The 13,217-nt window shown below is 39.4% G+C and overlaps 1 protein-coding gene across 1 annotated transcript in view; it reads right to left on the reverse strand.

Annotated features, from left to right (window-relative positions):
• LOC108753316 (zinc finger protein 608-like) overlaps window positions 1–13,217 on the reverse strand; it is a 177,789-nt gene that overhangs the window by 62,858 nt on the left and 101,714 nt on the right. The window contains exon 3 of the mRNA XM_018494798.1: window positions 6,655–9,167. Within this exon, the coding sequence (XP_018350300.1) occupies window positions 6,655–8,463 (1,809 nt within the window). The 5' untranslated portion in view covers window positions 8,464–9,167. The remainder of the gene's footprint in view (window positions 1–6,654; window positions 9,168–13,217) is intronic.

Raw genomic sequence — 13,217 nt, forward strand, 5'->3', positions numbered from 1 at the left:
ATGAAAACCGATAATTCGATTGACCCGGAAGTTTATGACAAATAAAACTTGTGATTAATCACCCAGCCCTTTTTATCGACATACACTGACTCCTCATGATGTACCTAGCGGAAACGCCGGACAACGCGGTTTTTAATAGCATCTCGAATGAACATGAGAGTAATGAAACTTTTAATTAACTGTGCTTTCGCAGTAAACAATTTAAACTTTTGGTCTAACGAGTTTTATAAGGATTTATATACGCTAAAACGATTTTATCTAATAGCAAATTTACTCTTCATATTAATTAAGCCTTCTTTATTATATTATTATTATATAATATAGCAGTAAAAAATCTATATGAATCTGCTAGTAACATCGTCTCTCGATATCTTTCTCAATACATTTCTGTTTACTCCACTTGTAAAAATTAAGGTTCGACAATTATAATATAAATCAACGTTCTTAATTTACAGAAAGTTTCCTAAAAAAAAAAAACGAAATAAAATTTTCAACATTCAATTATAATAGATCATTACAAAATATATTATTAGAATAGTACAAAACACTTTTATACACATGAAGCAAATTTGACAACCCATAACTCTCTCTGTCTCTCTCTCTCTCTCTCTCTCTCTCCACTAGGGATATAACGGATTATTCCCTTCGGTAGCAGTCGACGATGCCACTTTGCTCAAGCCACCATGCCATGTCCCCCGGCTTTCGCCCAACCTCCGCACCCGTTTCGACATCGATGAGCGTCAATTCCGAGTCGACGGGGGCGCGATCAAAAATATTTATCAAACGGCACGTCAAGCAGATCCTTCCCCGCGCGTTAATCCACTCGTTCATCACGGCTCAATTATATATATAACCGCACACATCCAAATTATTAAAATCCATCGACACAAGATTAAATGAGATCGTCATATACTATATAATCACGCGATGGTCCTTAATTTTTAATCTGAATTTATCCCCTTCACGATACTTTTCGAATTCGTCCAGAATGAATTGAGAACGGATGGAATATTCAAGAGAAGGACTCTTTGGAAAAATTTTTGGAACAAACAATAAGAATTAATCGTCGTTAAATTTTAAGAATTAAAAATAAATACAAGTTCTGGTAATCGAAAGTTAAAAGTAAAGAGTAGTGAATTGAAGATGGAATATACTTTGAAACAAAATCTGGAAATACGTATGAAAACTATGAGGTTGGAAAACAATAGACTGCGGGGACAGAGATTACATATCGCTTGTTTGCACATGAATATACGTTCGTTAAATATTACCTCTCTCGGATAGCACGGTGATCATTAATAATATCACCGGCAAATCGCAGTGTGCAAAAATAATGACGCGCCGTTATTACAATGGCGAGCAGTCGTATCGATGTCACTCGCCGAATCGGGCGGTAAATAATAGATGATGCGAGTCAATCGGTTGTGTATCGACGTGTCGGTATACTTTCAAAACGGCTTCGACAAAGCGGCTGCCATGAACCGTGAATAGCGACGAAGAGACGCCAAGTGAAAATACTCGTTGCAATCATCGTACAAAGAGCAGAAATAGTTCGTGCCAATTTCTATCTTGGTTGAACTTTATACCCTCGGCGAAATCTATATATTGAAACATCACGTAGTGTCTATTATACCAACAAAGAGTATATTTATCGTAATCTACACAGTATTTGTCTGTGAAATCGATATGTAAAATTTGCATTTAAAATTACAGCTTGCAGAGTGCACGGTTTGCATATGTAAATAGATAAAAAGTGACACAGCATAAAATACAAGGCATAAAAAAAAAAAAATTATTAGCATTTAACTATAAAATGATGGTAAAACGTCGAAGATGATTGTAAACATTAAACTGACAATAGAATGTTTTATTCAATTTAGGAAGAAAATTTGTCTTATTCCTATTCTTGCAAGATTGATATTTACGATTCGAACTTGAAAGCTGCAATCTTCGCGAGCACACAACTTTGTTGCCGCTAGTAAAATTCTTTCTCCGCAACTGCGAGAATCTTTCTCCCTTCTTTCTCTTTGGAGCGCACGAAGGAGCGTCGTTACAGTTAACCGGAACGTTTAACAGTTAACACTGTGACGTGTAACACTCGTTGAGTCGGACTTTCCGCTGTGGGTGCATACGCGCGTGTCCTCCCAATTTCGTTGCAGCCGAACCGGGAGCCGGGACGATCCGCGAGCGCATCCGCGACACGTACGCGAGTTGATTGACGCGCGAATACGTGTCCGGCGTAATACGACTCGCGAACAAGGTTGCGAACGAGCACCGTACGTGCGGTGCGACGATGACGAGAACGACGACGGGTCCCGATGTGTGCCAAGGCGAGAGATACATCGCGAGGTTCCGTTGGAAAACGCGCGGATTTCACGACTCCGCGCGTGTACACAATGTCCTGCGTACGCGGCTACAGCAATTCCAATGTAATACACTCGTGAAATGTTCCTCGCGAAATATGGAGCCGATGATGTTTTACGGTTCCGTACGATTTGACGGTTGAAAATTTTTAATACCTCGCTGATTAAAATTACGATTAAAATTCTGCGAACTCGGGCAAAAAGCTCGCTTGAACTCGAGCGAACGATGAGTTTACCATTCGACTGTATTTTAAATATTTCGAAAGAGTGAATATTAAAAATGCGCGATATCAAGGCTCGGTTTTTCCATTTTCCAGTTTGACTTATAGTTTTAGACTTCGCCTCGCTTAACTTGATGATAATGTAAAAATTGTGTTTTCTTTTTTTAGCTATGATAACTTTAAAAGTTAACTCATTACAAAATTATCACCTTCGTCATACCATGCACTCTAAATAAATAATATTGGTGTGAATTTTAACATTATAAGGTTTAACACTATACAATTCTCACCGTTAATGTGAATCATAATAATTTTCCATTTTTAACACAAGTAATGCTCAGTCTAAAGTTATGACTCAGTAAGCATTTTATACTGTAACAACGTTATACTTGTTTATTTTTTTGACAAAATTGTAACATATAGGTTTATTACCTCACTTTTAATGTAAGTTAAAGCCGCAGCACAGACTTTGCGTAACGCGTAAGGCATAAGAGAATCAACTAATCACAATTCTTTATTTCATATTTTAATCAATTGACTCTGTTATGAGCTTTCTATTATACAATAAGCCATTACTTAAGCTTTAAGCCGCAAGAAATTGACCAATCATAGTCGATTATTCTCTTTGTATTTGACTGTGATTGGTCATTTTCTTCTTGCGGCTTAAGACTTAAAAGCTTAGATAATGGCTTATTATAGGAAGCCCATTATGATTTGTGTGTTATACAGTGTTATGCAAAAGTCTGTGCTACGCGTTTTAAGAAGACTCACAATCAAGTTCACGGTTTAGAACTTGTGCAGATTATAAAAACTTAATTCAGTGAGATTCAGTCTATCTTACTCATCAGAATGAGATGGAACATGCATTGAACTACTGAGTTGTAACGTCATAAATGAGAATTATCCTTTTAATGTAAATGGAAAACAACTATTAACACCAACATAATGAGAATTAAAAATTAAAACAAAATTTTTTAATTCCATATGTTTAACAATTCAAAATTAGAGTTAATAAGAATCGTCACTATAATTAGTGCTCTACGTTAATTTTATATTAATACAAAAAACTTAATTTAACCTTTAAGTAGGTGAATAAATTCCTCTCTCTCTCTCTCAAGAGTATAAATAATATAAATTTAACTCTACGTACGCTATTAAAAATATAACTATATTAACTATAAAGATATTAACTATAAAGATAAAACTTTTAAAACACCTCATCTACCTATTTAAAGTTTAATCAATGTTTGAAAACTCATGTTTTAGTCATATAATAAAAATCTATTTTGTCTATATGATAACACATGATAACAAGAATTATATATGTTAATGTGGATTTAACACCGCATAAATCCATATCAACATTTTTTAGAGTATAACAACTAGAAAAATACTATTTTTACATTATCATCACGTTAATCACAAATTAACTAGAAAATGAAAAACTGGGTTTGAAAGGTGTATGTTCTCATGGCAAGCACGGTGATCAGAGTTAGATAAGATCCAGTTTGTGAGAGAAAAATTTGTCGTGCACACCCAATAAGAAAAGCCATCCGACGTTCGTCGTGTCCGGTCGACTGTAAAATACGATAACGTTGGTAGATCTCTTCGAGGGAAAATAATGCACAACTTTTGATGGCTGTGGATCGGGGGAATGAAACGCGCACGGATGAGATTTATTTATGGCGCTCTGCCGTATCTCTCAAACGATATTTTTCGCTTCGCGTTTATTTTCAGATATACGTATGCGCGTAACGCAGAGGTTCGCGACAGAAACCAAAGCTCGTATTTTACAATAACGTTCCCGTCGCGTTCAAGAAGCGGATTTATTTATTCAAGTGTCACGGCGATAGTCGTACCCCAACATAGAATAAAACGGAAGCAAATACGTAAAGCACGTCAAGGCGATATTGATTCTTTGAAGTTTCTATTTGGACGAAAATAGAAAAAAAATATCGTCGCATCTTCATCATTTATTCATTAATATCTTTCTGTTCAATTTACGAATAGATAAAATAAAAAGGAATTCTTGCAACTCAATTCAATTTCAATTACAATTTTATTCCAATCCTAGATACTTTGATAAAAATAGAAAAATATGGTATTTTATTACGTTTTGTGGAATCGTCTATCATATGTAAAAACAAAAAATATATATATACTATTGCAGGAAATGGCATTCTTTCATTTGCATTTGAAATTACTCATTTTTATTTGAATAAATTTACCTTGTTAATGATCCATTATTTTACTAACTGCATGTCATGAGTTTCTAATGTAACATTTTAAGTATTTTTTTCCTCCATGTAATCTCCTTTTTTTTTTTTTTTTTTCAAGCAAAACTTTCCCCGATGCACGCAACGGAACGCAATATTGGCGCATGCACGCGCGTGCATCACGCAGACTATCGGTCCGCATTCTATGCATATGAACTTATGTAATTGATTTCGTGTCAGCTCTCATCTCATCGCGCCGCAAGCAAGTTAGGTGCGTACGGGCGTTACGCGTCGCCGCCGACGAGACGAAGATACCGATCGAAGGAGGGGCTGCTCGAGCTCGTGGCGACTAACGAGCTGCCGGAAATCAACATTACATATCCGGCCGGAATGCGCCGTGCAAGAGATAAAAAGAATTCCCCTGTTTGTATCCCGACTAACATGCTTGTGTACGCAATTTTATGCGGGAAGAGGAAATCCGTAAACTTAATTCAGCATGTCCCTCTCAAAAGAGAAAGAAAAATTAATTAGTTTAAATTCATTACGTATCCGTTGTTTTCAAAATCGCGATACTAATGACGGATACTTTATGACTGACAGGAGGAAACACACGGAAGTGTTCCATCTGATTTTGACGATTTAATATTTAATATTTAATATTATATTTCAGATTAAAATAAGGGATACATATTTTTATTCATATAATGCACTTTTACGAGATGAAACATTCTTTTGAAAAAAAATTGGCTATTTTCTTTCGAAGCGAATATTGCAGTGAAACTGCAAAAGACGGAAAAAAATTTTTTAATAAAAGTTCAAAATAGTTTCAAGAGAATCGTATAATAATCATACAAAATTTGTTTGAAATTTTTAGTGTTTACAAATAAACATTTTTTTTTAAATTATTATAGAATTCTCTGAAAATCATTTACAATTTTTATTTCAAAAAAATTTTTCTCTTCACATCGACGATATTCGAAAGAAAATAACAGATTTTTTTTGTAGAGATATTTCAACCTCTGAAAGTACATATAGGCACAAATAAAAAATATGTGTCTCTTACGCGAGTCTACACTGAAAATCCCATTTGATTAACTCAGCTGATCTCAAAACAATTTAGTTGAAGAAAAAAATTTGATTATTTTAACAGTTTACTTGTGTCATCGGAAACTAGCATAGAATATTACACAATAATCAAACTTTTTGCTTTAACTAAATTATTTTATTGCAACAATCAAGGATTTGTTTGCCAATATCCAGACAAGAGATTATTTTAATCAAATGGGATTCTCAATGCAGAATACAACATATTGAAAGCTCATCAAAATTTGAGAAGGTACGCGATCATCGTCACCATCGTCATTGTCGGACTAGTGTGAGTCTAATAAAGCAAGCACAGCTTCGGCTGCTAAATTGGATCCACGACCAGTAACTTTAGATACGATGTGTTTTCTTGTGAGAATGAAGCGCTGAATAATATAATACTATTAATATGTATAAAATATCCCAGATTCAATATACAATATATACATAGAAAGTGTTATTCCTTGCGATATTTAGCAATTAATAATTTTCAAGCAATAAATAAACCAAAGAAGATAAATAGTTTCTCATAAATTAATGTTTTCAGAAAACGAATAACGAGATATTATTCGAGCCGACCAACAATGAATAAATTTTAATCAACTTTTAAATCCATTATTATAATATCAGGATGTTAAAATTTATGAAGTCTTCATTGACATTAAAAAAATTACCACAGGTTTAATAAAAACAACCCGTTCTACTAATTCCGAGTAATCCCGACTAACTCGAATGGTCGACAGAATGAATAATAAATTTCAAGTAACTTACCTTTGGTTCCGTCTTCATTTTTTTCGCAGGCGGAGGACTAGCGGCGGTATCCATTGCTTCCTCAGCGGGTGTCGTGAGCGGTGGACCCGGCACCGCGGCGACCTTGGTCTGTTCCGGTTTGGCCGCCGCGCCGGCCGCCGTGGCGCTCGCCGGACTCGGTGGCGGACAGGGTGCCGCCGCACTGGTCGCGGGTGGCCCGGGGCCTTGTGACACGGAGAAACCTGTCCTCGAACTGGGCGGTGGTCCCTGGGTCTGTTGTGGCGCCGTGGCGGCCGGCGTTGGGCCCTGAGACTGCGTCGCACCACCGGCCGAATTTTGACCCTGCGGCGTCGGTCGCGCGGTACCGTTCATCTCCGGTTTCGTTTGCTGGGGCGTGTGATTGCTCTGCGGTTTTTCGTGCTTGTCCCGCGCCTTGTCGCGCCGATGGCCGCTCGAGCCGCGTTTCGAGCCGGCGGTGGACGAGGGCGTGGCACCGGTGCCGCCAGCGGACGCCGGCGAGTGACTCGGCTTGGACTTATTCGACGAAGACGACTGACCGCCGCCGGCCGCGCCGCATTCCGAATTTTGCGAGTTCTGTGCGACCGCGGCCGACGCGGACGTCGAGCCGACGGCCGAGGACGAGGAGGTCGAGGAGGCAGCGGTGCCGTTGTTCGAGTCCTGCGACGAGACGGTACCGTTGATCTCGTTCGACTTAACGATCTCGTGTTTGGCTTCGCTGGTCTTGGTGCCGGGCTTCGTTCGCTTGATCTTCATCTTGAGGCCCTTGTCGACGGTGGCCGAATGTTCAACGGCCATCTTGCCGGGATTACCGGCGTTAGCGTGGACGGCGTTTACGCCGCTCACGTTCACACCCGACGCTTGCTTATTACCGGTGACTACGGATGCGGTACCGTTCGCGGCGTTACCGGCGCCGTTCGCGCTGCCGGTGCCGTTCGCGCTGCCGCTGCCGCTGCCGGGACTGTTGGAACGCGTTGAATTCACGCCGCAAGAGGAGGACGATGAGGATGAGGATGACGAAGAGGACGACGACAACGACGATGACGAGGACGACGACGACGACGACGACGACGACGACGATTGACCTCCGGCGTTCGTGCCAGTCGACGGGACGGACGAGGACGAGGAGTTTGAGTTGAGACCACTTGCTGAGTTTTGTAACTGATGATGATTCGCGTTATTCGGTGCCGATGCTGCCGAGGCAGGCGTAGAAGCCATGCCTGTCCCCGAGCTCAATTTCTCGTCCCTCGTCTTCTCAATGTCCGCATCAAGATCGATTATCAGGTCACCTATGCCAATGTCCCATTCGTTGTCGTCGTACTCAAAGTTATTGGTCGCATTCGTCGCGGCCGGATCCAGTTCACCGGCGTTAGCAGCCACTGTGCTTGTTTTATTGGACTCACGCTGCTGGCCCGACGACGACGACGACGACGACGACGACGAAGATGACGACGACGACGACGACGATGACAATGATGATTTGTCCCGATTCTGATGGTGATGATGATGGTGATGATGGTGATGATGATGGTGATGGTGATGGTGACGATGGTCGCGGTGCTCCCTGCCGATCAGCGCTCGCTCTTGCCTCCTTGACTGACCGCCTTGACTGACTACGTTGTTATTACTTAAGCCGTTGTTGGTGCTGTTGCCGCTGTTACCGTTGCTGGTGTTGTTGCCGTTGCTGCTGCCGTTACCACCACTGTTGTTACTATTACTATTATTACTACTAATACCACCACCACCGATGCACGGAGATGGTCCTTTACGGTTTACGTTAGGGAGGCGACCGCCTAGTGGCGTGGTCGCCATGCCCTTGGAAACGTTTCCCCGGCGCCCGCCAGCCTGGTCACCGACTGCCCACCGTTTCTCACTTTGGATACCAAGTAATAGTAGTGGTAGCGCGCGTGACTACACGCGTTATCATTACCCCGACCACCGCCCGCGAGACGCGCCTCGTCCATCGAACACATCACTCACTCTCTCGCTTCTACTCTCGCTCGACGTAATTTGCGATGTATCCCAGCCGTATCTCTCTTCTCTCTCTCTCTCTCCCTCTCTCTTTCTCTCTCTCTTCCTCGCGTCTTCTTCCACTTCTTCGTTATCGCGTGTACACCTTATCCACCTTGATTTCTCCTCACCACACTTGCCCCTGTCGTTAATTCTTACTCGCGTAGCTGAGACTCGTAACCCGATATACCTCTCACCACTCTTCACCGACGACACACTGATCCCCGACACAACACCACGATCACAGCCACTGAGCCCCCCCCTTTAGATCACGAACACACCACCCGACACCACTCGTGATTACTTCCAACGTCGTAGGAAATCTCGGCGACCATCCGCGTTCTCGGAATCCTGAGACCCGAGGATGGTAGCTCCTCCACCTGTCTCCCACTTGTCGTGAGTTAAGCCATGTCCCCCGAAACGATCCTCCCAGTCAGCCTAGCGTGCGGTTCTTCCCTTCGATTTCCCGACGGAACCGCGCCTCGGCTGATCGACGTGTTTCCGATCTGTAACAACGTAAATGATTCCCATCAACGTCGACGTTAAATGTGTAACGATTAATTTATCACAACGGATTAGCTTAAGATTATCTTGCCGAAGCAATCATTCCGGGATGTCTGATTAATATTCACCTGTTATTTCGAGATTTCAGCTTCGCTAATTATATTTTCATTACACTAATTAATTATATTTTTCTAATTTTGCACTCATTAGTATTATAATTTTACAAGAGTCTTTTTGTATATTTATTTTTAAAAATCTATCATTTATTACTTTTAAGTAACGAGTATCTTTAACAAAGAATATCTTCTTTATAATAATTTTAAAATATAGATATTTTTTACAAATTTCGGAAAAACTCGTTATATATTACAAACAATTTTTTTTAAGAACATTATAAAATTAATCGAAAAAGCTACTTTATATAATGAATAAATCGAATTTAATTTAATAAACATGATTAAAGTATTAAACTTATTAGAAAGATTTTGAATAAATTTAATGTGAATCAATTAATTGTGAAGGACTTATAAACTTTCGAAATACTTGAAATAATTATTATTACTTGCTTACAGTATACATATTTCTGTATATATCGTAAATTCTGTATATAAGATAACAATAGATACACGAGAATGGAGCAACTCCATTATAGCAAGGCAAGCACAATTCGTTTCGTTCTTTTTTTTTTTGTAAAACAACGCCGAGACGTGGCAACACATTCTTAGCTTGATAGAAATGCCATTCGTCGTTAATATGAGACGCATTCCAGTAGCATAATTATTGTTTCAGAAAATGTCGAGATGATCATCGTTATTTCTCTATAATAATAACCTATCTACGATATAAATTGTTATACAATCTTGCTATGGATAGATATATTGCGCTGTTGCACAATATCTTAGTTAACCCTTATTATTTGCTCTCTTATAAACTAGAACTTATTTTTAAACCTGATATTTAAGAGCGTTCTATCGCAAGGACAGGAAAAAATATTTTTAATAAGATATTGTATAAATTTTAAACACTCTTCTTTTTTATTTTAATTTCTATTGTTACCTTTAACACGAAAAAAAAAATTTTATTCGATAAACTCAAAAATACCAATAATATATTTGTGAAAATTAAGTTAATTTTATTTAGAGCGTTTCAATAATATTGTATATGCATTCACTTTAAAAACTATAGATAGTAGATTTCACATCATAGGTGTTAAATTCTCACCATGTTGATGTTTCATCAACACTAACATGGTAAACTGAACACTATGTTGGTGTTAAATTATTTAAACTAGTACTTTACATCCCCACACCATCTTGGAGTTTATATCAACACCAACACGATGAGAATTATATAAACATTGGCATGACGTTAAATCCACATCTACATGTTTTAGAATATTTGTAATTAATTAATTTAACAACCATGAGACAATGGTAAAGACAAAATTCAAGTTGTTTTAGGAAAATATGCTGTGTATTCTTGAAGAAAGTGAGAAAATCCTGTAAAGTAAGCAATTCAGAATTATATAGTAAAGTTAGAAGACTGAGACAAAAGCACCTACGGATCTTACGAGATACGATAGACAGGACGGCGCGGTCGTCCGTTTGAGACTCCAATTAATTTGGCAGCATTAATTTGGCGTCGCGGCTGGTCTATTCGAAAGACTACGCGCGTAGTCACTTTGTAGTCGCATTGCTTTCGTAAACAATGCTCGATAGCCAGATAAGTCTTCAGGAGCACTTGGCCGGCGGCCAATAACCAGCGAAACGCGCGCGCGTTGCTCGCAGGCGTTCTCTTGGGAGAACTCAAGAACGAGTCGAGAGCCAGCGTAAACCGGGTTGTTAGCTTCGATATAACGACATGTTTAGAGACCCGCTTCCTCCTTCCCCTCCTCTCCACCTTCCGGCTTTCACCCCGGGCGCGCGACGTGGCGCAACCTCCTCGTCTCGTCCCCTCCGGGACGTTCTCTCTCCTTCTCTCTTTGTTTCGCACCTACAAATTGGTATTCCCACTTAGAGAGGAATTCGTGTCAGGCAACGATTAATTTTACCGGCGGCATTTTGGCCGCGGTCCAACCGCCCCGCGTCAGTAGCGAGACCGGTGCGAGAAAGAGAAACGGGGAGATTTGGACGAGGAGAGGGAGACATATCGACGGATCTCCCAATAGAGAGTACAGTAGAATTTATTCCGTGTTCTCTAAAAACCGAGTCCTCTCGGAACATTATACGTGACACACGACCGCGTGCAAACCGTGACAGTGGATGGTCGACGTGGGAAATAGAAACAAACAAAAAAAAAAAAAAAGGGAGAATAGCAAATGACAAAATATTGCGCGAAAAAGAGAATAATAATTTAAGATAAAAATTATTTATGACTGGCAAGATTTACAAATGTGTAACTTGTTAAAATTCCATCGTGATGATATCGATTCGTCGTACGTGCGTAAAAGTAGTGATTAAACAGCAGTTGTTATATTTACGATGGGAGATAAATGATCCCAGCACGGGTTCTTAGAGCGAGGAATAGAATTAACATAAATTACTGAGAATGACTCGTCGGACTTTCTTTAATGTAATTCAATATAATGTTTCGACGCGCGCACGTGAATTTATGTTGGCAATCAATTTTACGCGATCGACGCTATCTTTACAAGTTCCGAAATTCTTTTCAAAATTTAATGATGTTATAAATCGCCAGATACAAGAGATGGTTTTATAATACTGTTTCATATCTCTTCAAATAACAAAAAGAAACAAGTGAAACGCTTGAGCTGAAAGAAAAAAAAATAAGTAGATAAAATATAGTTGCTCGCGCAATTGTTTCTCCATTTCACATCGTTTCTTTCGTGGTTATAGACCGGATAATCGTTAAATGTATCGATCAACTATTACCCAATCGACCGCTGCATTGTATTAATTCATGCGAACGTCCCCGTCGATCGACGTGCAGAAAATCGACCTCGACAAAGACGTACCGCTTTATAGTATCGCACACGATGACAGCTCGGCCGCTATTACTCTTATTTTGATTGTTTCCCCTTTAAGGTTGAATAGACGGATAACGCATCTATCGACCGGCGCGGACGTAAATGCCTTGCGTGATTATAGCTCTTCGTGTAAACGAACTCTAAAGTGAACTCTCGCAGAAATTTCATCGGAAAGTGGACTTTTAAAAAATTTGTATAAAAAAGTGACATGTATACAAAGAAAAATGTTACGGTTAAATCAACAAAAAGGTCCAATCAAAACGCTATTCTGGTTGGGTTTTTCTTGTTGGTTTAATCAGAACACTGTTCTCAGTATAGTTCCACGTTAATATGCATATATTAATAAATTTATAATCTAATACCACTTCACAATTACGTTCGTAGCTGTTACTTTATATTACAGAGAACAATTTTTGATTGAAAATGAACGAATCAGCAGATTCTGACTATAACAATCAGAATTCTCATCAGATGATTCTCGTTTGATTATCTCGATTAACTAGAGTTCTAATACAGATTTAACTGTAAAATTCTGATTTGTCCATTTTCTATCAGAACTCCAATTAATGCAACTAAACTCTTTTTCCAGTGTATTTTGTTATTTTATGTTATACAAAATTTATAGGTAATTCAGTAGGTTGAAGATCAGAAGTCTAGCATAATATCTACTTCGTTAACATTAAGTTTCCTTGAGCGAAGCTTGTATTATCGTAATTTATATATCATACTTTGTACTTTCAGATTAGCTTTGCGTCATGTCGCGAAAAGGGGACGATATATGTATATTCGAGAGTTAATCGAGAAGAAGCGGAAGTCACAAAATCGCACGATCGCAGCGTGGTCGGGAACTCGCCCCAACCTTAAGTTAAACCGTCCCTGCATTAAGTTACATGATTAATCGCGCGACTTCGGAGAGTCTCGCGACGAAAATAATATCCGGTGCAATTTATACTGGGTAGGATAAAGACGAGTCGTTAAGATGAGAACGCTGTGGATATCGCGCGAGTGGGGCTCTCTCTCTCTCTCTCTCTCTCTCTCTCTCTCTCTCTCTCTCTCTCTCTCTCTC

This window comes from Trachymyrmex septentrionalis, unplaced genomic scaffold (genome assembly GCF_001594115.1).
Source record: "Trachymyrmex septentrionalis isolate Tsep2-gDNA-1 unplaced genomic scaffold, Tsep1.0 scaffold69, whole genome shotgun sequence".
Lineage (NCBI taxonomy): Eukaryota > Metazoa > Arthropoda > Insecta > Hymenoptera > Formicidae > Trachymyrmex > Trachymyrmex septentrionalis.